This window comes from Pygocentrus nattereri, chromosome 2 (genome assembly GCF_015220715.1).
Source record: "Pygocentrus nattereri isolate fPygNat1 chromosome 2, fPygNat1.pri, whole genome shotgun sequence".
In the NCBI taxonomy this organism is placed as follows: domain Eukaryota; kingdom Metazoa; phylum Chordata; class Actinopteri; order Characiformes; family Serrasalmidae; genus Pygocentrus; species Pygocentrus nattereri.
In genome coordinates, this window is record NC_051212.1 from 50,761,404 (window position 1) to 50,788,151 (window position 26,748).

General features: G+C 40.3%; 1 protein-coding gene across 4 annotated transcripts in view; it reads left to right on the top strand.

Annotated features, from left to right (window-relative positions):
• LOC108437497 overlaps window positions 1–26,748 on the top strand; it is a 72,528-nt gene that overhangs the window by 18,617 nt on the left and 27,163 nt on the right. For all 4 annotated transcript variants that reach the window (XM_017714627.2, XM_037544950.1, XM_037544953.1 and 1 more), the window contains exons 17-39: window positions 62–217; window positions 2,104–2,288; window positions 3,576–3,758; window positions 5,052–5,143; window positions 5,232–5,401; window positions 8,510–8,663; window positions 8,786–8,865; window positions 10,009–10,189; window positions 11,003–11,158; window positions 11,238–11,371; window positions 12,344–12,502; window positions 12,867–13,050; window positions 13,157–13,368; window positions 14,644–14,832; window positions 17,057–17,199; window positions 17,383–17,542; window positions 17,805–17,888; window positions 20,391–20,516; window positions 21,505–21,621; window positions 21,731–21,948; window positions 22,904–23,097; window positions 24,917–25,111; window positions 26,442–26,593. In XM_017714627.2, the coding sequence (XP_017570116.2) occupies window positions 62–217; window positions 2,104–2,288; window positions 3,576–3,758; window positions 5,052–5,143; window positions 5,232–5,401; window positions 8,510–8,663; window positions 8,786–8,865; window positions 10,009–10,189; window positions 11,003–11,158; window positions 11,238–11,371; window positions 12,344–12,502; window positions 12,867–13,050; window positions 13,157–13,368; window positions 14,644–14,832; window positions 17,057–17,199; window positions 17,383–17,542; window positions 17,805–17,888; window positions 20,391–20,516; window positions 21,505–21,621; window positions 21,731–21,948; window positions 22,904–23,097; window positions 24,917–25,111; window positions 26,442–26,593 (3,624 nt within the window). The remainder of the gene's footprint in view (window positions 1–61; window positions 218–2,103; window positions 2,289–3,575; window positions 3,759–5,051; window positions 5,144–5,231; window positions 5,402–8,509; window positions 8,664–8,785; window positions 8,866–10,008; window positions 10,190–11,002; window positions 11,159–11,237; window positions 11,372–12,343; window positions 12,503–12,866; window positions 13,051–13,156; window positions 13,369–14,643; window positions 14,833–17,056; window positions 17,200–17,382; window positions 17,543–17,804; window positions 17,889–20,390; window positions 20,517–21,504; window positions 21,622–21,730; window positions 21,949–22,903; window positions 23,098–24,916; window positions 25,112–26,441; window positions 26,594–26,748) is intronic.

A 26,748-nucleotide genomic window follows, 5' to 3' on the forward strand; every position in this document is an offset into this window, starting at 1 on the left:
CTGGGAATTCCAGCGTCCACAGTGTGGGGATTTAATAAGTAAACCATGTTTTTGGCTTAAGTCCACAGGGCAGAGGGAAAGGCACAGCGAGTTCCGATGTTGGTTGAATGTGAAGATGTTTGGCAATGACCTTTCTTTCATTACCTGCAATGACCTCCTTGACCAGCTGAGAGAGCTATCGCTCAGAGTGGCTGGAGTCACTGTGAAGCTGTTACAGGTGAGAGAATCTCTTTCAACTGACCATACAGGCTCTTGTAACAATGCAAAGAGTATTTGAAGAGTTCATAAAAATTATAAATGGCATCCTTTAAAAAAACAACTGACTTCTGGACTCTAAATATGTTTTGTCAAAAAAGCTGTCGTTGTCATTCATCGTTTTACAGCAGAAATGGTCAAACACAAGGGCTGTTCTTGAGGAGAACCCAATAAACCCGTTCAGTGAATCAGCACACAGTATTCGGATCAGGTGACGCAACGCTGTTTCAGGCAGAATCTCAAAAGGTTCCCTTCACCCTACAAAGTGCAGTGGCTACTGCATCTAAACAGAGCAGTCTGCCTAACTAAGAACCACTTTGGATTCAGGCATGTGTGCACAATTCTATACTGGACATGCAATATTTGGGTGTTGAAGCCAAAATTTCATATAGTGCATTATTTAGGGAGCAGTGAGCTGTTTGAGATTCAGCCTTAGGATTTTCTTTCTACTGAAAGTCGACCCATTTTTCCACAAATCTGGGCTATAAACTATAAACCGATGGCGTCTCTTCAGCGATCTGCTCTGTAAACATTACTTTTATAAAATAACACAAAGAGCGTCTGAGATTTTTGGCCTTCAGCAGTAAACTGTAAGCATATAGTGATATGTGTGATCATACAACCTGTTCTGTTCATTTGAGGGAGCTTTTACAAAACTTAATGAACAAATAAAATCAACATTTGCATTTATTTCAGGCAGTTACTGAATAATTTGCCTTATGATTTGTTCATGAGAATTCAAATGGACAAAGCACTATAGACTATAGACACTATAGACATTGTAACGTAGGAGGCAGTGAGGCTGGATGCAAGTGCGAGTTGCTTTTATTTGCGTCCAGAAATGGAGTAGCAGAGGTTTGTAGTCCATGATGGAACAAAACTAAACTAAACTAGAAACAAAACTTACAACAAGATCAGAGAAAATAAGCAACATGGTAACACAGACAATGCCAGACATAAGGACTGAACACAGGGGTTTAAATAAACTGAGGGGACACAAGAAACACCTGGGACTAATGACTTGGCGAAACTACAGAATACAGGCAGGTGGATCAGATGACAAGGAGGTAGGACCAGTGAAGAGACACAGACCAAAGCAACAACAAAAGCACATGGTATAAGAAAACAAAGGCACATGACAGATGTAAACAAAAACACATGGCACTGGGAAACAAGAAAACCAAGGATAAAACGGAGAAAGACAAGGACAGAGTAAGACAGGACATTATATACACAGTGTTGTTTAACTCTGAAGCATGAAATGACCATTGGAGTTATCTAGTTTTGCCAAAAAATTAAAAATAAATGTAAATAAAAAAAAAAAAACTATATCTGTTTTTTGCAACTGACCTCTTCATTTGGTTGTGGACAAAACGCAATCCAGTTCCAAAAAGCAACAATAAACTCTATGCCCAAAAGTATCCAGATGCCCCATTACTGAATTCCGCTGCTTATGGCCATTGCTGACACACAGTTTGTATAGTCTCCATAGAAGAGCACTGCAGATAGAATGGGAAGCTCTGGAGCAGCCACAAACAAGCCTAAGGTCACCATGCCCAGTGCCAGGCTCAGGGGTATAAACTCCCCAGCACTGGGCTATGAAGCAGTGGAGCTTGTAGTGGTGTTTGTGCTCTGACTTGACCTCACTAATGCTCTTGTGGCTGAATATTATCAAATCCTCTCAGCAATGTTCCAACACCTGGTGTAAAGCGCCTAGTGTAAAGCATTGTGGGGGGAGGGGAAGGTAAACTAGCAGGTGTCTACCAACTTTGGGACATATAGTGCATTTGTATTTCGTTTCCCAGGTTGCATCACTGGCCATCTCTAGCTAATCTCTTCTCTTCTCAGGGTCAGGAGGTTAAGGTGAACCACAGAGCGATTGTGCTGGCAGAAGAACTGGTGCTACCATCACTTTCAGGGTTGCCCATCAAACTGAGCATGAACATGTCTTCATTCTACTCTCTCTGGGTGAAGGGCACTGCCAACTTTCAAGACTGGTCTCAGTTCTCTTTGGCCGGTTACATAAAACCAAAGTAAGCACTACTATAACATTCTCACCTGTGTCCTTGGTGGCTGTACAGAAATAAAACACGACTCTTAGAGCTACGCCCTTAATTTGTGCCATGAGTATCGAAACTCCAATACTACCAAAGCTCATTTCTAGTGCCTCTATGATGGTTCTAATAGTATGTTAGCACTAAGCTAATGCACACTAACATTTTAGTAGTTCTAGATTGAACAGACATTTGAAGCTTGTAAAAACATTCCATTCGTTTTATTTGAGGCTCAAAAAAACTCTTAAAAAACATCGTCAAGGGTACTTCAGTAAATTAAATGGTTCTATTTGGAACCATGAGTTGTATATAGAATCATGTCATATTTAAATGGTTCTTTGCATGGTGGCGTTGTTCTTCAGATTGACAGAGAATGTGTTTGATATGGTTCTATGTAGAACCTTTTTGAAAACTGTTCTATATAGCACCACCAAGAGTTCCTTTACTGTTACAAGCTTGACATTGGTGCTGTATAGAACCATTTTTTAAAGATGATTCCAAAGAATCATTTTACCATGCAAAGAACCATTTGAGCACGAACTTGTTCTAAATAGAACTCATGGTAACTTGTTCTAAATAGAACCACTGCCTTTACTGTTGAACCCTTGAAGAACCTTCTTTTTTTAAGAGTATACTCCAGATTGAAACCTTCTTACCCTCGGTTCATGTTCGCAGTTAGTGACATGTCTAGAACGCCAAGAAGGGCCTAGAGTATAGAATATTGTAATCAAAATGTGATTGGTTGATTCCATTGTCACTTTCTAATTATGCTGATAGCGAATCTAATATGTAAGGCCTTCTGCTCAGCTCATGAAGTCCTAACCATTGGGATACCTAGCCTGGCTGCATCTATCTACACACCACAGGGGAAAACAAAAACTGATTGGGCAATTTTCTGTTGGTCATGTCAAGATTTTAACTATTTCCAACCAAAACCAAACCATGAATGAAATAGCTCTAATGAAAGGGTAGAGTTAGGACGATAAGCTTATAAGCTAGAACCAGCTTATGTTGGCATATAGCTATTGTCATATATTCATACGACACTTACTTTTTACACAAGTAAAGTAAAGTATAGTCAAAGTCAAATGCCGTGGTAAATTAATTCATAGGGGAGTCGAGACATTGACTTCCTTTGGGGAAGGCCTTGATTAGAGGCAGGGGGGTCAATGCCTATCCAAACGCCCCTTTAATTTGCATCTTGGTGGTGACCAATGCATTGCTGAATGATCTCTTTCACTCTTTTGTTCTTGTCCTCACATCCAGTGCATTTGTTGGCATCTCAGCCAGAATGGGAGTGGACGGAGTATTCGGTCGAGTGGGGCTAGAGTGGGCGACCCAAGTTCGAACCTCCACCAGCTTAGACGGAGGTGTATATGTGCACAATGGGCAAAGTCTAAAGATGGTCCTCAACACACCTGAAGATGTTATGGATATTGTGTCTTTTAGGTCTGAATTTTTTTTTCTCTCTGTTAGAATAGGCCGCTGGGATAGGCTCCAGCATCCCCCCGCGACCCTGAGGGTGTGTGTGTGTGTGTGTGTGTGCTGTTAGAATAAAACCTCATATCTCCAAAACAGTAACTTTACAGGAGAAGATAAAAACATACTTTACTTTTAATGCAAGTCAATGGAACCAGACATCTTTCCAAGTCATTTTGGGTCGTTTCTTTTGGACCATCCATCATGAAATTTACACACAATGTAAAGGTCAACAGACATTTTCAAATTATGACAAAAATTGGAAAAATGACAAAAATGGAGATACAAGTTTTTGTTCCGACCACAGCGATATGCAGTACTGTGCAAAATCAGAGACCATGCTTTGTTTATTTAAAGTCCAGTCAAAACAGCCATTAAGTAAAAGTTATTCATTTTTCAGTGTCAGAAAACAGACAGTTAACAGAAAATCAGACGGCCTCAATGACTATCTAATATAAAGAAGTTTGAAGAAATCCAAAGTTCAGTCTTAGGTGTTGGTTGCATTTTCTGCTTCTTATAATCCAAGTAATTCCAAATAGAAATTTAGAGTCATCAGTTCAGAAAACCACATCTCAGATCACATCCCAGTTTCAGTGTTCTAGGACAAATTTTTCTACCTTTTTTTTGTTTTGTTTTTATCTATTTCCTTTTCTCAGTGGGGCGTCTTTACAGCTACACATCCTTTCAGACCCATAGCACAGAGTGGTCTTCTCACAGTGAAAGAATGGACAGAAATAAGGGTCACTTAATCTTAATCTTAAAACGCCTGTGGACGTTTTCAGACCTGAAGCAGCTTGATTTTCTTCTCTCTCTCAAAGGTGACAGTTTAAAGTGCTGTTTATCTGATGGGGACAGTTTTGGTGGTCCTTCATATATATGTTTTCTGGTTTTTCCTTACACCGAAAGTGAGTAAATAGTTTGTAATAGCTGTTTTGAGTGGAAATTAAATAAACGAAAGGGGAATATCTTACATGTATGCATAAAAAGTGGTTGGTCAGTGTAGTGGTTAACACCTCTGCCTTCTACACTGTAGACTGGGGTTCAATCCCCCACCTGGGTAAACACCCTACACTATACCAATATGAGTCCTTGGGCAAGACTCCTAACACCGCCTTGGCCTTCCTGTGTAAAATGACCAAATTGTAAGTCGCTCTGGATAAGAGCGTCAGCCAAATGCCGTAAATGTAAATGAAAAACAATAAAACATGGAAGTCATACGCTGTTGGCTTACAGAATCTAAGCTCAGTGCACTTTTTGAAACAGCTCCAGAATGTATCGTGTGAGTGGAGAGAGCAAAGAGGAACTCACAGCCTCGAGGAACCTCAAAGAGAAGACCACCTGCACGCCTAAAACATGTACAATCAAAATATTACAGTATCAGTTACAATAGAATGATTTTTTTAAGAAGACAAATGCAGTGAAACTTTCCTCCTTATGCCTCAGGGTCGAAGCTGTTTGGATGGCAGTTGTGCTCTGATGTCACGTACCCAGTGTCGCTGATGGGAAGAGGTTTTCCGCCCGCTGGCCCGGTGCTCTTTACTCTGAGGTTTCAGAAATTGGACCGAGGCCTTCAGAAGTATCTCCTAGAGGCAGCGTATGCCTTTACTGCTCAGGTAAGCTTTTTCCAGTCACATAAGCTCAGTTTCCGTCCACTTTGTGCTCATTTTGCAAGTAATAAAATGAAAATATGTTAAAAATATAGTTTTAGCTGCCTTTTTTCATCAAACTGACAGATAGCAATAAAAACGTTATATTTAATGAGGTTCTGTGAGCAAAACTACAAGACATCAGATAAAAAATGTCATTACATTGAAATTTCCCAAACTTTCTTAGCTTTGTTTTTTAGCTTTTCCAAACTGGTAACAATGACAAAAACATGGGTAGAATAAAAATAAATGAATAAATAAATAAAACTTCTGTCAGGACTTCGAGCGATCCAGCCTCCGCCCCAAGTCCGGACGTATGTTACATTACAACGAATTAATTCTAAGTTAAGTTTTAGTTCTAAATGAATTCTGCTCTCTTATGCAAAAAGGGTAATAAAATGAAAAGTAAAAGAGAAAGGAAAAGAAACAAACTTCAGTCGATGAGTTCTTTTGGAAGGAAGGAAAAGGTCCTCTCTTCATTTATTAAGCTCCAGGTGGCAAGATGCTTCCCGGACAACCAAATGCAAAGATCATTACAAAGCATCCTTCTTTGTATCCCATTTCAGAGTGAGCTCTCCACCCCTCCCTTTTTTATATGTCCCCGAATCACCATTTGGTTCCCATTACGTCTTGGCTTACCAGGTCTTTTGAAAACCCTTATTTCCCATCAATCTTAAGATAATTTTTTAAATATAATTTTCTCATCCCTTCTGTATCAAGTCATTCTGACCTCTTCAAGGCCTTTAGTTGGCAGAGGTGGACGAAGTACCCAAATCATGTACTTGAGTTAAGATAAAGGTAAAATATCACTCCAGTAAAAGTAGAAGTTCCTCCCTTTAGACCTCCACTTGAGTAAAAGTACTAAAGTATTTACCTTCAAATGTACTTAAGTATAAAGTAAAAGTACTAAGAGAGTAATTCTGGCTCTGATCTGGTCCTGTTATCATTTTTATAACCAGACTGGCTTCATGAACTCATTTCAGGTGAAAGTCCTCCAGCGTCTCTCTTGGTAAACCAGTCTTTTAATAGAACGTCATTAATTAGTGACGCTGACGTCTATTAAAATGATCAGAAGCACAAAACACTGAAGGTAAACAGTTTCCATCAGGGAGAACCGAGTGGCTCTGAAATCACTTTTTACACACAAGCAAAGTTTCAGTTTCAGATTTATTTACAACTTAGTTCCAAGTTTAAGTTGAATAAAAACTGGCTTTAAACTCAGGATCACAGATGAGCTCCTTTACTATGTTGATCTGTAGGCGTCTGTTCATAAACATAAACCAGCCCAAACTCATTTACTATAAAATGAAATAGTGTTTGTAGAAATTCAGAAAAAAGCCGCGTCAGTCTCGACTGCATATGTGGACATATTTCTATATTGAGCTCTATTTACACAAAGTTAGGTTAGTTCATCATTTATGTTGAACAGACTCTCCCAAAGTTTTACGCTGCTGCGCTGACGTTGAACCGCGTGCTGCACTGGGTCGGTATGACCAACAGGTCAAAACCAGCTCTAAACAAAGTGACCGCTGGGCCCTGATTGGTGCTCTGGCTTTGCGCTTCTTTCGTTTTGACATGTTACGTTTTTATACCCACAGAAACCAAAAGGAACGACAGATTTCTCAGAATGTAGGAGGAAAAAGTCGGATATTAGACTCTGAAATGTAGTGGAGTGAAAGGAAAAAGTCGCCCAGAACGGAGAAACTTCAGTACAGATACACCAAAAATACTTAAGTACAGTAATGAGTTACATTTACTTAGTTACTGTCCACCACTGTTAGTTAGTCACCTTCCTCATAAATTTGGCTTATGGGCTACTTTTTGCCAGTTCTTATCTAGTCTTCTAATTAGGAGCTAGCTCGTTTTCGTATTTTTGTTGTGCAGGCAGTGTTTCTCAGGCTGCTCCAGGTGCCTTATCAAAAAAATCCTTTTACATGATGCACTGCCCGTGCCTGGGTCAGAAGGTCATTCTGTCCCATGGATGCAAGCGTTGGGCCTGATTTTCTGCTGAAGAGATCTGTCTGCCTCAGCTATATGCCTATAACTTTGTTTCAATCATTTCTAAGTGAATGATTGTTGTGAACTGTGATTCCAGGACATATTTTATCAGAATGTCTGACAATTCACTTGAAAGAGGCCCTGAATATTCTGTCGTAACTCCAGTTAGGATAAAGTCATTTGAACCAAAAATATGCGCTACATACCTTGACGTGTGTGATGCTGGAAGTGGTCTCCGTTTCTGCCAGACACGTGAAGGGATAAGGTGGTCTTCACCCAGATGCTGCAAATGGCAGTTAAACATTGGTACCTCATTGCCGGGCATCCCGGCTTGTTCGAAGCTCCATATACTGAGGAGCACACTGCACCTTGTTGCACTCAGATGGCTTTGTCCTAACAAGAGTTATTACAGCATATCCGGGGCCTCTTTCGAGTGAATCTCCCTGTATTATAATAATAACAATAATAATAATATAATAGGCCATTTGCTAAAATATGAGTGCCTCAATTAATGACTCTGTTCACCACAGTTAGAGTCCGTATCACAGAAAACTGAAATTTCCTCACTTTTTTCAAATGAAAGACTTAGAAAAGTAAAAAAAGAAAAGTAGTATGTAAATAGTATGTAAGTAGTATGTAAACCCTGATTAAAGGGTTCCTTCCATGGTAAAATGGTTCTTCAGATTGATGAAGAATGTGTTGTATAGTTCTATACAGAACTTTTTTAAAAAGCGTTTTTTATTTCTTCTTCGTATAGTTCTTCGTTTTCATGATGCCAACCTTGTAATAATAGAAGAACCCTTTTGGTGCTATACAGAACCCTTTTAAAAAGGTTCTATGTAGAACCATATACAACGCATTCTCCACCAATCTGAAGGACAGTTTCACCATGCAAAGAACCGTTTAATCCTACAAGGGGTTCTTTAAGTGTTCATGGTTCGATGTAGAACAACTTTCTTTACTAAAGAACCCTCATTTTTAAGAGTGTGGACGAGTGCCAGCTTTGCTGTTTATATTGGAGAACCCAACATGCCCGGCGCTCGCCTGTTTCCTGCAGCAGCTGTTTATGTTTAATAGAAGAGCTCCTGGATGCCGCTGGAGGCCAATCTTCTCCTTTTCCTTGGCACACCTCAGTCCACCATCCCTCGAGATGTATCCCTGGACTTCAGCCTCAGTCCTCGGAGGCTGATGGTGAAAATGACCCACCCTCTGAAAAGCATCCTCATTCAAGGTTGGACCGATGAAGCTGTGAATGCGTCAGAAATATTGTGCATATATCAGATATACAGACGGACACACTGAATGTATCAGAACGAGGCTGATATTTCTCATCTTCTGTGTTTATTTCCACAGGGCAGCTTGATGAGGTGAATGGTCAGTGGTCAGGGAGAGCAGAGTTGCTAGTCGATGATAGCTACCATTATTACCTCAAGGTAATATGATTGTACTCCAATAACATTATGACCTTGTTTCTACACTCCTTGTCCATCTTATCAGCTCCACTTACTGTATAGCTGCACTTTGTAGTTCTACAGTTACAGACTGTAGTCCATCTGTTTCTCTGATACCCTGTTCTTCAGTGGTGAGGTCCCCCATGGACCCTCACAGAGCAGGTACTATTTGGGAGGTGGATCATTCTCAGCACTGCAGTAACACTGCTGTGGTGGTGGTGTGTTAGAGCGTGTTGTGCTGGTCTGAGTGGATCAGACACAGCAGTGCTGCTGGAGTTTTTAAACACCTCAGTCTCACTGCTGGACCGAAAATAGTCCACCAATGAAAAATATCCAGCCAACAGCGTCCTGTGACCACTGATGAAGGACCAGAGGACGACCAACACAAACCGTGCAGCAGCAGATGAGCTGTCGTCTCTGACTTTACATCTACAAGGTGGACTGACTAGGTAGGAGAGTCTAATAGAGTGGACAGTGAGTGGACACAGTGTTTAAAAACTCCAGCAGCACTGCTGTGTCTGATCCACTCATACCAGCACAACACACATTAACACACCACCACCACGTCAGTGTTACTGCAGTGCTGAGAATGATCCACCACCCAAACAGTACCTGCTCTGTGAGGGTCCATGGGGGTCCTGACCACTGAAGAACTTGGCTAATTAAGGGCTTACATGATAATTCTACAATTTATTTCAAACATTTTAGCATAATTAAATAGGTAAGACATGAACAAAGTCATTCAGAGCGGTTTGGTGTGAAATGCTCTGTTGTAGAGAAAATTACAGAGTCAGAACTGCTCAGGAACGACAGATTTCTCAAAATGTAGGAGGAAAAAGTCGGATATTAGACTCTGAAATGTAGTGGAGTGAAAGTAAAAAGACGCCCAGAAATGGAGAAACTTCATTCCAGTCCAGTGAAAATTACATTTACTTTGTTACGTCCACGACTGTTATGTCTGCGTTCGTCTGCCATAAGTCATAAAGGTGACCCTAGATGCAGTAGACAGCAAAACTCCCTGTATATGAAGGTTATTATAATTATATTATATTCTTCTTCGACTGCCTTGCCCTGATTATATAACTCCTCATATATTCTGTTACCTGTTTTTCCTCTGTGTTTTAGGGATTGATGGAGACGCTGAGTCTTCCATCAGAGATGAGAACGCACTACCAACTGGAGGCCAAAGTGGCAGCGGATGGTCGTCCAGTCACACTCTCTGTTAATGTAACACAGGGCCTAAGCAGGAAGATCGGTGTATCTGCTAAGCTGAGAAATGTCTTCAGTAAAGACGCTTCCTTCTCAGGCAAGAGCACCTGTCTAAGCTAGGGGTCACTAAAGGTTAAAGGGCTGGTGTGGCTCCAAGTTTTCATTCCATTCAAGATCCCACTCTTTCAATCAGTTGGTCTCAGTGACATAGCATTTAAAAATAATGACTTAGTAACTCAAAATAATGACCTACTATCTCAAAATAATGACTTAGTAACTCAAAATAATGACTTAGTATCTCAAAATAATGACTTCAAATCTCAAAATAATGACCTGGCATTTTAAAATAATGACCCAGCATCTCAAAATAATGACTTAGTATCTCAAAATAATCACTTAGCATTTTAAATGAATGACTTAGTATCTCAGAAGAACGACTCACCATCTCAAAATGACTCAGGTTCTCAAAATAATGACTTTGAATCTCAACATAACGGCTCAGCATCTCAAAACAACGACTTAGACTGTCAAAATAATGACTTACTATCTCAAAATAATTAGCACAAGTTCATATAGTTGAAGCAGCGCATCAGGACCCACCACAGCCTCAGCCTCATCATTTGAAGTGCTACAGTTGAGGAAGAACGTTTTTTGATGTTGTTATTCTCAGATAACACGTCCTAAGTAAGTAAGGTTTTAGAAACCATCAGCTCATTGTTCAGGTTGTCATGACCTAAGGTTAGTAACACTGAGCCAGTCTTGATGCTGAGTCAGATTGGCCAGCTGCACTAGCTAATATTCAAAGGTAACATTGACGGAATGGATGTTATCTCGGTTTCATATGTTTTCTTTATTTAATAACGGTTTTGTTTTTTATTTATAACGATGTTGTTTGTGACTTCATCCACAGTGCAGCTGGAGCGGAGGCAGGACGATGGCCGGCGGCAGTACTCTGTGGACGCGGGGCTTCTGTTGCCTAGCTTACTAAGCACCAGGATCCTAGGGCTTGTTGAACACAGTGGGCCTGAGTGGAGCTCCGGTCTGAGGATCAGATACGGTGTGCCAGGTGAGAGATCTCATCAAGCAGCAGTACTACTTAAAACGAGTGGAGAGAAATGCATCAACTGCAGTCTTGTTCTCTCCAGATCACTCACGCAATATGCACGAGTGTCACATGTCTCAGAACCTGAGGGACGAGGTCGAGCCGGACGAGAGCCACTACAGCATGAGAGCAGAGCATGAGCTCCAGTGCTCCCACATCACCTTCATAAACCACAAGGTAAAAGCAGTACATAATGGACGTCTGGAGAGGCCACGAGCTGTCATGATCATTTTCTGGATTGTTTTCTTGCGATAACGAGTTAATTATCTTGTGACTTCAAAGCAAAACTTTATTACCTCAAAATAACAAGATAATTGACTCGATATTTCAAGAAAACAACTTTGTTATCTCAAAATGACAAGACAATGAACTCATTGTCTCAAGAAAACAACTTTATTATCCTGAGTTCAAAAATGATTAACTTGTTATCTCAAGAAAACAACTGTTATTTAGAAATAAGGTAATTAACATGTTATCTCAAGAAAACAACTTTATTATCCTGAGTTCAAAAATGTTGAACTTGTTATCTCAAAAAAAACAACTGTTATCTCGAAATAAGATAATTAACATGTTATCTCAAGAAAACAACTTTGTTACCTCAAAATGACAAGACAATGAACTCATTGTCTCAAGAAAACAACTTTATTATTCTGAGTTCAAAAATGTTGAACTTGTTATCTCAAGAAAACAACTGTTATCTTGAAATAACAAGATAATTAACATGTTATCTCAAGAAAACAACCTATCTCAAAATGATAAGACTATTAACTCTATTACAATTAACTCTATTAAAAAAACAACTTTATTATCTTGAGATCACAAAATAATGAACCTCTTATCTCAAGAAAACAACTGTTATGATCTTGAGATAACAAGATGATGGTATCTTGCGATAATGAGCTAATTAACTTGTTAGCTCAAGATAACAATCCAGAAAATTATAACTACCTCATGGCTTCTCAGGACTTCCATAGTATATTGTATACTGACAATAAAAACCTTTTTATGTTCAAGTTTTGCATTTTGAATTTTATTTTGGCAAATTAAGTGAATCTTATTTCCAAAATCACTGACTTTCACCTTCAGATTGATTCATACAGATCTATGCATATTCACACCCATAGTGTAAACTGTATTCCTCAATTACAGATACAGCTCAGGCATGAAAGGAGTCCAGTTCACGTCCAGTCCTCACTTGACCTGAGCTATGGCAAGCAATGGAACCAGGGCAGCAACAAACAGAGAGTCCTCCTGAGTCAGTCTATCAGGAACCAGTCTGGAGAGAGTCTCACCAGCTATGCTCTTGAGGTGCACCATTGATTTATAATCAAACATCAGCTTAGTTGCCTCATATGGAACTAATTTCTCCATCTAAAGATTAAAACGAAGCTTATTTGGTTCAGTTCTAGCATAAATGGTTGACTGAGGCTGTGCTCACCTTACCAGGTTAAAAGGAGATCATCTTTTTGCCTTAATGTGCTGCAAATCCAGTCTTTTCAGAAGATGCAAAATCTGAGAAAGCATGCATAGGATAAGTTTTACCTACAGCACAGCAAATGTGACTCCTCAAGGCATGTGAACTGTAACTGAGCAAAGCCTCGTAGTGTGAACGTAACCTGAGATGACGGAGTCTGAAAGGAATGATGCTTACCGCTCTGCCTTCCTTCTCTAGTTCAGCCTGCGAGTCCCAGAGAAAGGACTGAACTACAGGACTCAGCTCCTACACTCCCACCTGAGAAGAAGGAAATCCGAGAGCAGCACCCACCTGAAGGTCAATTATAATGACCAGATTCCCTTGGTGGCTGGCCTTCACTGGAAAGACATGTCTGCCAAATCATTCTTAAGGAAATGGGAAGGTACGGATTTACCTCTTCAGAGGCATCACACTGTAAACCTGGGATAAAGGTTTTAGAGAAAGCCCCAAACCTTTCACTGAGGCCTCTTCTTTCACCATACCTACAGGCTCCTTCAACATGGACACACCTTGGGTTTATGTCTACATGGCTCACAAGCTGACTCAGCCTCAGCACGGCACCACGCAGTTCACCTCCGAGATTACCACCCGCAAGTGGGTTACCATTCGCAACTTGATGCTGGAGGGGCTCTACAAGGAGAGGAACAGAGACAGAGAGGGACACTTACACATTTTCACAGCTACGGACACCTATCTGAAGGTGTGTGGTGCCATCTAGCCTAAGCCTGCCCAAGCTTGTTCCTCCCAATGCAATCACCTATAGGTTATAACAGCTGCACAGCACTATTCAGTTTGGAAATACTGTTTAAACACATGAAGTCGGTATTTTCAAAAATATAAAACCAGTTTGGAGATACAGTACAAATCTAAAATGATTAAAAAAGGTAAATACTCTGCAACTTCATCCTCAGGCTCCAGAAATTTTGGTCTAACTTTCCAAATACAATCTGACAACTGTCCAAGCCTGAGCCCACACTTAGCACCAGGTTTTGAGCCTGAAACTGACCAGAGCTTGGGAAAATGATCCAAACCAGCCCATAATCACCTCACCTCATGCCCATAATCTGATATTTCTATTTCTGATGCTAGACGTGTTTAAGGTATTCCATAGTGACTAAAATAGCTGTCATTATATAATATAAAAATAATTCTGAAACAATATTGTGTTATTGTAACGCTGTGGAGCGATGAGGAGGTGGACGCATGTGCTGAGATAAGCGCGATTTATTACGAGGGTCAGGGTAAAGACAGTCCAAGTTCAATGAGCCAACACGGAGAGAACGATGGGCAGACATAACGTAACTGAACACAGAATAAACAAGCAATCCAAGACAAAGACTAAACACTTCAAACAATACTAACACCTCAAACATGAACCAAACCACGAGAATACAAGGCATACAATACAATACAAAGACCAGCGACCACACAGGGGAAAACACAGGGCTTAAATACAACACAGTAAACACGACACGGGTGGAAAACAGGTGGAACCAATCAGGGGTGGAGTCAAGAAAACAAGGGGCAGGACCGGGAAGGAATCACAACAAATGCACCCTGGACAGGACTGGAGAGTAAACAAGAGCACATGGAAGACCAAAACACAAGCATAAGGATAACTGGGAGGAGCCAATCATGACAATTATAATATAAATTAAGCTTAAATTCTGCTTTAATTAATTTGTCAAGCTCTGCTTTAAACTGGATACGCTTTCCCTACTGCACTATACTTGTGTGTTGCTGCTATAGACAAAACATTATAGCCTTCACTGTTTAATTAAAATTGTGTATTTCTTTATGTAGAATATATCAAATAAATATCCAAAGCACCTCCTGGTGTTTAGTTTATAATACATTTCGAATTTGTGAGTTATTGTTGAATAATTCAAACCTTTTCAACTGGATGGAATTCAGAGTAGATGATTCAAACTAGCTGATTACCGAGTGACATGCTTATGTGATGGCTTCTCTCCAGGTTGGCGGCTGGGGAATGCTGGGGAAGCGTAGAGTTAATGCCTCCTGCTCCATCAGCACAGCCTGGACACCAGGCTTGAGGTGGGAGATCTCATTGGGCAACGGAAAGCAACTGAAGACTCTGGACATGAGCACCAGCTATGGAAAGCAGCATCTTAAAATCTCTGCAAGCCTCAACACCCTGGAAAAGGTAGAGTTAAGAAAACTAAGAATCTCTCATTCCCTTATAAACCACAAGACCACAACCCCTACCACAGCTCAGTGTAGCCTAATGAGATACTCTGTACAGTACCCGTTCAAATTTAGTCACACTTCAAATATTTTTCAGAGTCTTCCACAATTGGGGTGTAAAGGCTTATGCTTACATGCTTGAGATGACTTCCTAAGAGAATATATGAGCACAGAATTTGACCCTTATGTGTGAACTTACAAATCCCCTTTCCGGAAAAGTTGGGAAATAAATAAAAGTTGTAAAATTGGAAAAAAAATAAATCTATGCTTTGTTCATTCTCTTGATCCTTTTTATGTTTTGGCTGACCAACCTGAGAGTATTCTGTATTGTGTTTATGTCATATTATATTTATAAGCAATTTATTTCTTTTATGCCTGGAACACACTCAAAAAAGTTGAGACAGGGACAAAATAAGAGTAAAACGTTGATAAAATATTCAAGTTGAACTATTTTGAAAAATTCCAAAATAAGCAGTTGAATTAGTAACAGGTGAAGGTGTCATGTTTGGGTATGAAAGAATAATCTACCAGGCAAAGATGGGTCATGGCTCACTTCTTTGTGCCAGTTCAGAAAGAACATTTCTGAAGACAAGACTGCAAAGAATTAATATTTTTTACCATATACCATACATAACGTTATGAAAGGATTTGGGAAATCCAGAGAAATCTATGTCCTATGACAAGACTAGAAACCACTCTTGACCTTCGAGCAGAGAAAGTGTCATGCTACTGTGTTAAATATAGCTGCATGGGCTCAGGAGTACTTTGGAAAACTGCTGTCACTCAAAACCGTTCACTGCTGCATCATTAAATGCAACATGAAACACTATTATGCAAGGAGAAAGCCGTACATCAATTCTACACAGAAACGCCGCCGACTTCTCTGGGCCCAGCTCATCTCAGATGGTGGAAATGTGTGGTGTGGTTAGATGGGTCTCCATTTCGGCTTGTTATTGGGAAAAACGGATGGCAGGTTCTCCATACCAAAGTCATAATATGGGGGGGGGGGGGGGGGCGGTGCATCAGTGCCTATGCCATGGGTAACCTGCATATCGCTGCTGTTGGAACAATACCTCCTATCTCCATTTTTGTCGATTTTCATTTTTTGACATAATTTGACAATTCCTGTGGCCTTTATATTGTGTGTAAATTTCATGAAGGATGGACCAAAATAAATGGCCAAAATTGACTTGGAAAAAACTCCGGTTCCATTGACTTACATTGAAAGTACTGTGTGTTTTGTCCTTCTCCTGTAAAGTTACCATTTTGGAGATACGAGGTTTTGTTCCGACAGCAGTTATATGTTTGAAGGTACCATAGACGTGGAGGTGGGGATTTTTAAGAGACATTTGCTGCCATCAAGACAGTATCTTTTTCTGGAAAGTCCATGGTTACTTTACCAAGACAGTGCCAGGCTTCATTCTGCACGTGCTACAACAGCATGGCTTCATAGACAAAGCGTGTGTGCTTGACTGGCCTGACTGCCGTCCAGATCTGTCTCCTATTGAAAATGTATGCCGCATCATGAAGAGGAGAATCAGACAATGATGACTGTTGAGCAGCTGAAGTCTTGTATCAAGCAAGAATGTGCAAAAAAACCCACTTGCAGAACCGCAGCTATTAGTTTCATTAGTTCCCCAATAGTTAAAATGTGTAATTAAAAGGAACGATGATGTAATGTAGTGGTAAACATGCCACTGTCCCAACTCTTCCAAGTATCTTGCAGGCATCAAATTCTAAACTTGTTTATATTTACAAAGCACAATAAAGTTGGTCAGTGAAAACATTGGAAATCCTTTCATTGTTCTCACCAATTATTGTTTTTATAGAATTTTACAAAATGTCCCATTTTTTTCTGGATTTGGGTTTTATGTTCTCAAAACAAAAAATGACGTTCTCAGAAAGTTTTTGAAACGGAATTTAGAAAAAAAAGGTTGTAGCAGTTTTAAGCGGCTAACCAGCAAGTTCTCTGCTTGTGTGGAGTTTTTCAAACCTGTTGGCAAAGCGTCCAAGGCTGCTCTTCATGAAGCTGCTTGGACAAAACTAGACCACAGCAATAGAGACACTACTTATATAGACATTTTCATTGAACACTTTTTATAACCTTCATAATTCCAGGTGTTATAGGTGTTATTTCATAATTCTGATGTGGAAAATATTTTTATGTCCTTTTTTTGTTTCAGAAGCTGAAAAAGAACGAGGTGATGATGAATATGACCTTGTCAGAACTAAACAGTCCTTATCTAGAACTGGAGATAGGGGGAAGAGTGGAGGAAATGAGGAAGGACAGGAATTTGTATCAAAAAAGATGGGTGCTCCACTTCAGGTCAGTCTGGAAAACTTTATTGTGCTTCTTATGTTTATTGATGCTGACTTTTACCATGATGACAATAAAATTAAAGATTCAACTGATCATGGAAATGACAACATTACCAGGAAAAATGATGACGGTTCTTCTGATGGAGTTTAGATGTATACTGGTTAGAGCTGTTTGGGTTCCGTTCAACAGGCAGCCGTTTAAGTTCCTTCCTGAAGGTCTACTCTTACAGGAGACTTTCACTATTGACCTACATAAGGGAGTCTACATTCTGGAGTCCAAGTCACTGCTTCAAGACAGCAGAAAAGCCACTCATGTACTGACCCTGGGCTATCAACCACAGCACCCATATGTGAGTTCAGAAAGGCTAAGCGTTATTTTTTGCATTATTTCCCGTTTTTGCTTTGTAGGCTCCTGCCGGAAAGTACATTTTTGTTGTAAACTGATCAAACAGCAAATTACCTTGTTAGCCTCAAATATTCACACACAGGTTTTGAACATTGGTGTCAAATACCATACCTTCCTACAATATCTTAATTATTGGACCGGCATGTGGTTGGAAATTGAACATTCTTCTTTCAAATTTTTGAGAATTGTTATGTGTTTTTTCTTAGGTGTGTTCCTCTTTGATTCATTCTTTTCACTTGGAAAATATTCCCCAAGACAATGAGATTTGCATCAGTCTCCATAGTAATCAGGTAGGTTGAAAAAGTTATAGTAGCTTTTGGACATCTTCTATTGTAAAAAAAAAAGAAAGAAACATTTTCCAACAATGTTGGACAGATTGGTTAGGAAAATCCTTAATCAAATAGATTAACATCACTTCATATTTGGAGATACAGATAAGTTTTCATTTTACCCCTTAAGTAGCCAGGGCCTGCCAGTTACTGAATAAGAACTTTTAGTATTTACTAAGCCTGGGATTTTAGGGGGTTAAACAGTGTTGATTGATAAATGAGTCATAATTTAACAAGTGACACTTGGAATTGACATTTTTGTCATCTTTTATGAAATTGAAATAAACCATTTTTTCTCATGTGGAAAAAGTGAGTTTAACCCTACATTCACTATATTGCCAAATGTTTTCACTCACCCATCCAAATCATTGAATTCAGGTGTTCCAATCACTTCCATGGCCACAGGTGTATAAAGCCGAGCCCCTAGGCCTGCAGACTGCTTCTACAGACATTAGTGAAAGAATGGGTCGCTCTCAGGAGCTCAGTGAATTCCAGCGTGGTACCGTGATCGGACGCCACCTGTGCAGCAAGTCCAGTCGTGAAATTTCCTCACTACTAAATATTCCACAGTCAACTGTCAGTGGGATTATAACAAAGTGGAAGCGATTGGGAACGACAGCAACTCAGCCACGAAGTGGTCGGCCACGTAAAGTGACAGCGTGGAGTCAGCGGATGCTGAGGGGCATAGCGCGCAGAGGTCACCGACTTTCTGGAGAGTCAATCACTACAGACCTCCAAACTTCATGTGGCCTTCAGATCAGCTCAAGAACAGCGTAGAGAGCTTCATGGAATGGGTTTCCATGGCCGAGCAGCTGCATCCAAGCCTTACATCACCAAGCGCAATGCAAAGCGTGGAATGCAGTGGTGTAAAGCGCCGCCACTGGACTCTAGAGCAGTGGAGACGAGTTCTCTGGAGTGACCAATCACGCTTCTCCGTCTGGCAATCCAGTGGACAAGCCTGGGTTTGGCAGTTGCCAGGAGAACGATACTTATCTGACTGCATTGTGACAAGTGTAAAGTTTGGTGGAGGGGGGATTATGGTGTGGGGTTGTTTTTCAGGAGTTGGGCTCGGCCCCTTAGTTTGAGTGAAAGGAACTCTTAAAGCTTTAACACCAAGAGATTTTGGACAATTTCATGCTCCCAATTTTGTGGGAACAGTTTGGGGACGGCCCCTTCTTGTTCCAACATAACTGTGCACTGGTGCACAAAGCAGGTCCATAAAGACATGGATGAGTGAGTTTGGATAGAACTTGACTGACCAGCTCAGAGTCCTGACCTCAACCCGATAGAACACCTTTGGAATGAATTAGAGCGGAGACTGTGAACCAGGCCTTCTCATCCAACATCAGTGTCTGACCTCACAAATGTGCTTCTAGAAGAACGGTCAGAAATTCCCATAAACACACTCCTAAACCTTGTGGAAAGCCTTCCCAGAAGAGTTGAAACTGTTATAGCTGCAAAGGGTGGGCCGACATCATATTAAACCCTATGGATTACGAATGGGATGTCTCTCAAGTTCATATGGATGTGAAGGCAGACAAGTGAATACTTTTGAAAATATAGTGTATATCACTACTTTACACATGTCAACTTGAAATCAAGTGCACCTAATCAGGTGCTAATGATTACAACACTGTTAGCGAATATCCTGTTTTATTTAAACCTCAGATATCTGATCTGGTTTTCTCTTTGTCATTGGAGTCTGCAGTGTCATCGTATCTAGTGAAAAATGAGCTGTTGCTGTCAAAGTGCATGAATCTACCATTAGAAAAAGAAATATAGAATAGTTTTGAGAATAGTTTTGATCTACGGGGATATCTAGGCAAGGACCAGGATTTTTGGAACAGCATGCTATGGATGGATGAATCACAGATAGAACTGTTTGGCCAAAGTACCAGAAGCCATTTCTGGCAACAAAAAAAAAACCAAAGCATTTGATCAGAAGTGACTCAAACAGACTGTAAACTATGGTGGTGGTAGTGTTGTGGTTTGGGGCTGCTTTGCTGCCTCAAGGCCTGGCCAACTTGCAGTCAATAGTTCTTGAGGAGAATGTGAGACCATCTATAAAAAGCTGAAGCTGAGGAAGTGGACCTTCCAACAGGATAATGATCCCAAACATACAAGTAAATCCACTAAGGAATAATCCAAAGGAAGTTATGGAATGGCCTAGTCTAAGCCAAGATCTGAATTCCATTGAAATGCTGTTGGGGGATTCGAAATGGGCTATACATGCAAGAAGCCCGCCCCAAACAAAAAAAGTCAAATTTCCACTGTTTTTTTTTCTAATACATAACATTTGTTGCTGTTTATCTGAAGATCAAATACTGTTATGCCCATATGTCTAAAAAGAAAAATATTTCATGGGGTGTACTTACTTATTCACACGACTGTATACTGGTGGGACTAGCTGGAATTTTCTGAAGGAAACATTCCATTTCAACACCACGTGATCTCTTCTTGCAGACTGTGCAGGAGCTGCAGTGGAGGATGTTGACTGCTAAGACAGAGAAGTTTGGAGTTCTTGGACAGGTCCAACTTCATGGTCAACAAGGTATCACAATCAAAGTCAGCCTCACTCAGTTGCTTCAGGTAAACCGAAGGACATACTTCTTCTTTCCCTTCCAGCAGCTGTTCCAAATGGTTTAGAAGTCTAATTTAGAATTTTGAGTTTCATACAACTTTATAAGGAGCATCAAGAGTCTCAATGTATCTATACCTTCATTCTAGTTAAAATCAGAAAGTCTCAACTAAACTTTTTTCACCTGCAAGGCTTTATTTTACCATATGTCCAATACAGAGGGGGTGAATAATGTGGGATATGAGCCAGATATTATTGCACACTATCAATTTTGCACCAATCAGGCATAACTTACTACATAGGTGCACTTTGTAGTTCTACAGTTACAGACTGTAGTCCATCTGTTTCTCTGATACTTTGTTAGCCCCCTTTTACCCCGTTCTTCAGTGGTCAGGACCCCCATGAACCCTCACAGAGCAGGGACTGACGTGGTGGTGGTGTGTTAGTGTGTTATGCTGGTACTGGTGGATCAGACACAGCAGTGCTGCTGGAGTGTTTAACCACGGTGTCCACTCACTGTCCACTCTATTAAACACTCCTACCTTGTCAGTCCACCTTGTAGATGTAAAGTCAGAGATGACAGCTCATCTGCTGCACAGTTTGTCACAGGACGCTGCCCGCAGGACGCTGTTGGCTGGATATTTTTGGTTGGTGGACTATTCTCAGTCCAGCAGTGACACTGAGGTGTACTAGTGCAACACACACTAACACAAAGTGCACAAACTACAAAGTGCACCTATATAGTAAGTGGAGCGGATAAAATGTAGAAACAAGGAGGTGCTCATACTGTTATGCCTGATCGATGTAAATCCAAGGATAAGACGTATAATCTGTCAAATATCAGTCAGTCATTGGTCATGTTGCCTGTTTACGTTCTATCGCTGATTGATTTCAACTCTGGTCTAAATCCATACCAGCTCCTACGTATTATGTAGTTTTTGTCTGTCTTCTCTTAACTGCCTGAATGCCATTGACTGATTACTGCCAATTCCATTCCAGTTGAGGTTTCCAGCAACAGTAAGCCTAGATGTGGACTTGTTGAGAAGCCACAGGAGAAGCCAGGAGTTTGAATACATCGCAAAGGGAAAAGTGACCATTGATGATAAAGACTATAATGTAAAAATCTACACATCATTATGTCAGCATTAAATAAAATGTTTTTCTGCAGGTCACTAGGCCAAACATGCCATGATAACGTATGTTTATTTGTATATATCTGTTTCAGGCATATTTAACAATAGAGCGATCTAATGGAAATATTAGCAGTTCAATACATTTGGAGTCCCATGGAAAGAAGACTGCTAGGCTAGATGTCTCTTTAGCTAATGCTGCGCAAGTGGGTGTTCATTTTCTCAACTTCGACATAAGCTTTCAGCAGACTGTTTTTCCAGCGGTCACTGCCGATGGCCACCTTCATCTCAGTACGAATTCATCCTCAGAAAGGTATTTTTTCCCTTGTGATTTTCAGAATTTCTCTCTTTTTCATTGGTTTTGTTATCCTTGGTACTGCAAAAATCTAATTTACTCAATCAATCAAGACTAGTGGTGCGTTGATACCGATACTAGTATCAGGTATCGGCCTAACAATATACTCATACTCATAAAATTGCATTGATATTAACATCTGATATCACATAACCTTGTATATGACATAAACCTTGTACATGCTGCCTTGAGGACTGTCTGTCTTGTCTGCTCGCACTGCTGACGATGCAACAATTGGACGCAAAGTTGTCGGTCACTTTAAACGTCCTGCCACTTAAACTACACATCGCGATTTTAGCCCGTTTCGAACACATACAAACACAATCTTAACCACTTCCCCTCACGATGAACACATGCATGCTAGCAAAATGAAGGAAAACGGCTTTAGAGGACATTCAACTACAGTTCAACCAGCCAAAATGACTCCAACTGGATGTAAAACTATACAGATGGGCTTTTCAGATGTGATTCTTGCTGTTCTCTGCTACAGAGACAGTTAGAGAGAGATGAGGATCAAAACTATGAAACTTACTTTACTGACAGCTGCACAGAAGCTTTTCTGATATAGAAAAGGTAACCAGTGTAGCACAGACAGCTAACGCACATCACTTAAACTCAACAAGATTTTAATGATTTATTCATTAAGGTGCATATTTGATATATTTTTGTCCATTAAAGTGCTAATCGTTAGGGTATAGGTTTTAACTTGTTAGCCACATTAGCATTGTAGTAGTTCAGAAATAAAAGCAATCTTTAGACACCAACATCTCTTGATTGATCACCTGCTTTTTGGGAAGACGGGAAGTTTGTTTAAATGATATATTTTGTCAAACTAACTCTTTCATTTGTGTGGATTTATATGTCAACATTTTCCTTTGTCTCTTACATCTCTTGCCCCCTCTCTCTGTCTCAGTTTCTTTGTCCTGTGTGCGCTGGGGAGGAGAGAGGAGATGTTTCGGGCCCAGCTGAGCGGAGCTGTAGCGCAAGACCCTGAGTTGTTGTTGTGTTTGTCAGGGAACTTAAGTAACTCGCTGACCGGCTACTCCCTCCTGCCCCACACTTCCAGCCTAGCAGGGCTTTTGAATCAATCAGGCAGTCTCACTGAAGGTAGGCAATGATGTAAAGCATATGAAATAAGTATTAAGACAAATGAGAAAAGCTGTTTTTCTGGGACATTAAATTTATATCTGCTTAGAAAGGTATTAGAATCCTTTTATGAATGTCTGTCCATTCGACAGCCATCTTGGCCACGCCGCCGGGCAGTTATTTCCATATGTACAGGAGCAAACTCTCATTCTCTCTACTATTTGAATGGGGAAAGGCCTATAGGACCGAAACCAAAAGCCCTATTAATGTTTAAAATGCACATTTGAAATCACTGATAAAATCGGAGAAAAACAGTGTAAATAGTTTGTTGTGTTTGGCTCAAAAAACACACAAAAATGTGATTTTTCAGATTGTTTTGGCTCCTGTGCTTGTGTATATCTCTATGACACGGTGAATTTTTCCTACTTCTAGCTTAAACAGCAAGCTGAGTGGCTAATTTTATTGATGTTCCTTGTAAACAGACACCATTTTAACCAGTGACCGTCTCCTCCTTTATAATGTCTCTGATACCTCCAAGCAAATGCAATGGCAGCTGCGTTAACCCAAGAAATAATACAAACTTTTCAAAAGTATAAAATAGTGCACAAAACCACGAGTCAGTATTTAATATCAGGCCTGGTAAATCGGAACAGGTTGTTCATTATAATAAACTCCTCCCAGTATTTTGCTTTTGAGAGGGAACCTGTAAATATGTTTTAGACACCAAACATGGCAGAACTTAGCATGCGCTAATGTCCTAGTATAGGCTAAAAGTGATTTAAGCTTCAGCTCAGCTGTAGCCACTTTTCTCGCATCTCTGGAAGGAAACTTTCCGACAAAAGTAGAATAGTTTCTTGTAAAACTTTCAACGTTTGATTTTTTTAGTAGGCTGATTTCAGCTTCTCGCTCGCCAGCATTCTGTTCGAATTTTCCCGTCCCACCTTAAATGGCGCCTGAGATGCCAGAATGCAATGGCTGGACTGTTTAAGGTGGAACGGGACAGTTGAAAAGCCGTGAATGAAAAGCTTTAGTACTTTTTAGCATTCGACAGTTTCTTGTTGCGGATTAAACGTATCAGGAAACCAGCTGGAGTGATTATAAATTGAAATAAGTCAGTTCGTCTCCAAATAATCAATGTTTATCTTAAACCTTTCTCTTAGCTGTGTTGTTAGTTACTAGCTCGGCGAGACTGTTGCCTGCATTGCTATGGTGACAATCTGCACCCTGGTTTTCAGGGTTAAAGGGTGAATTAGCAGTTCTACATTAACTCCAGCGTTTAAGGCGGTTTATAGTAAAAACCATGTTGAACAATCAGCCGAGCTTTATTTTACTGCAAAGGAGGATCATTTTATTATTTCCTAAAAATAAAAATAATTCTGTTTTGTTCTGCAACAGGACAGTAATAGAGCCGCATGCCGAGCCCTGTTTCTCCATAATATACTCTGCTTCTTGGGTCTTCAGGCTTCTTAATGGCTGGTTCATGATTCCACTGAGTGACTGAACCCATCCATCTTGTCGTGGGCTGTTGTCTTCCTCTTTTACCCTCAGCTGTTTCAAGCATAATTGTCTTTTTGAGCAAACTGGTTCTTCTACTAATGTCTCCTAATATGGTTCTTCTCCTAATATGTAAATCAGTTTGATTATCCCAGCTTTGAGTTAGAGGTGAGGCTTAATTGTTTGTAATGAGTGCTGAAAGTGCTGTTGCTCCTCTTCGGTAATCACCACTTCGTAACACTAAAATAGGGTCTCAGGAGTTTGAAACATCAGCCCACCTTCATGATGATGATATAATATTGAGGGCTTTTGATCGCTGCTTTATCTTCCTTCTGGTGCTCTACAGGCCAGCTGACCGTAACAGTGGATCATGCTGTATATGGCGTGAAGCTGAGGCTGGACAGCTGTGAAGGTGCCTGGCTTTGTGTGCTGGCTCAGGAGCGGTCACTCTGCATCAACATCAGCAGCAGCTTCGTAAAGAACGGCCAAACTGGTCTCCATGCCCAGCTCTACCACTCCTTCCCCTCGTTACTATCTGCAGGTAAACCCTTCAAGGGTTCTATATAGCACTATAGGGCACTTAAGAACCATTTGCATGCTTACAGGGTTCTTTGCATGGTGAAATGGTTCTTCAGATTGATGCAGAATGTGTTGTTTATGTTTTTATGTAGTAGCACTGTCTTTACTAAAGAACCATTTAAGAACCATCTTTTTTAAGTGTGTAGAACCATATGCAACACATTCTCCATCAGTCTGAACAACCATTTCACCAAGCAAAGAACATCGTAAGCATGCAAAGGGTTCTTTAAGTGCTCATGGTTCTTAAAAAGGATGGTTCTTAAATGGTTCTTTAGTAAAGACAGTGATTCTAAATCTAAATTCTAAATAAAATGTTCTAAAGGGTTCTTTGCATGGTGAAATGGTTCCTCAGACTAATGGAGGGTGTGCTGTAGATGAAAGGGGTAGCTGAAACCCCTTTTTGAAAGGGGTTCTAGATAGTACCAAAATGCTTTCCTCTATTGTTACAAGCTTGACGTTGTAACAACGGTAGTGCTCTTTTTGGTACAATGTAGAACCCCTTTCAAAAAGGTTCTAGAACTATATATAGCGCATTCTTCATTAGTCTGGACAATCATGCAAAGAACCATTTAATCATGCCAAGTATGTGAGTGTTCATGGTTCTATATAGAACCAGTTTCTTTACTAAAGAAGACTTGAAGAACCATCTTTTTTAAGACGGTATGTAAAACCTTTTTGAAAAGGGTTCTATAAAGCACCAAAAGGGTTCTTCTATTGTTTTAAGCTTGACATCATAACATTAAAAGAACTCTTTTTAGAACTCTTTTCAACAAGGTTCTATGTAGAACTATATATATATATATATTTCACATTCTTTATCAATCTGAAGAATCATGCAAAGAACTGTTTAATCATGTAAATGGTTCTTTGTGTGTTCATGGCTCCATATAAAGCCTGTCTTTACTGTAGAACCCTTGAAGAACCATCTCTATGCATCTGAATCAAATCTGGAGACTTTGGCTCGATTTCCTTGCCACTTTCCACTGAAATGCATCCCCAGTCAGATCAGATCCAGTTATATCATAGCCACTTTAAAAGCTCAGTAACACATACTGCATTCGCGCCCTGACAGGACGGCTCTGGTTTGGGGGGGAGGGGTGACTCCAGACCAATAGACCCTCCATCTTTTGTTTCCCTGTTTGCCCTTTCACCTGCTGGTCAACACTCAGCATATTTGTGTGCATATTTACCATGTAGACACGACCTCCAGTGTTTTTTTTTTGTCCACTGTACCCATATTTCCTCTCGGAGAGCGCTAACATACATTCCTCTGTGTATTTCCATTGGAGCAGGGCTTCCTTTTAACAACACTGCAGTGGTTCATGTCAACTGGAGTGAGAATGGGCTGTTGACTGAGGTGGGACTCCATGCTGGGTTCAAAGAGCTACAGATCACTCTGCAGAGAGGAGTGCATAACTCTACAGAAACCACTGGACACTTACTGGTCAGTACACCATCGATTCTTCACCTTTCTTACTGAATTTTATTCAAATCTCACGATAATATTCATCTCACATGGTGTTCCACCAGTCAAAAGCCTGAACACGCTTATCAGAACTGACTTTTCTTCAGAACAGGTCCCAGAACTGGCCCCCATTC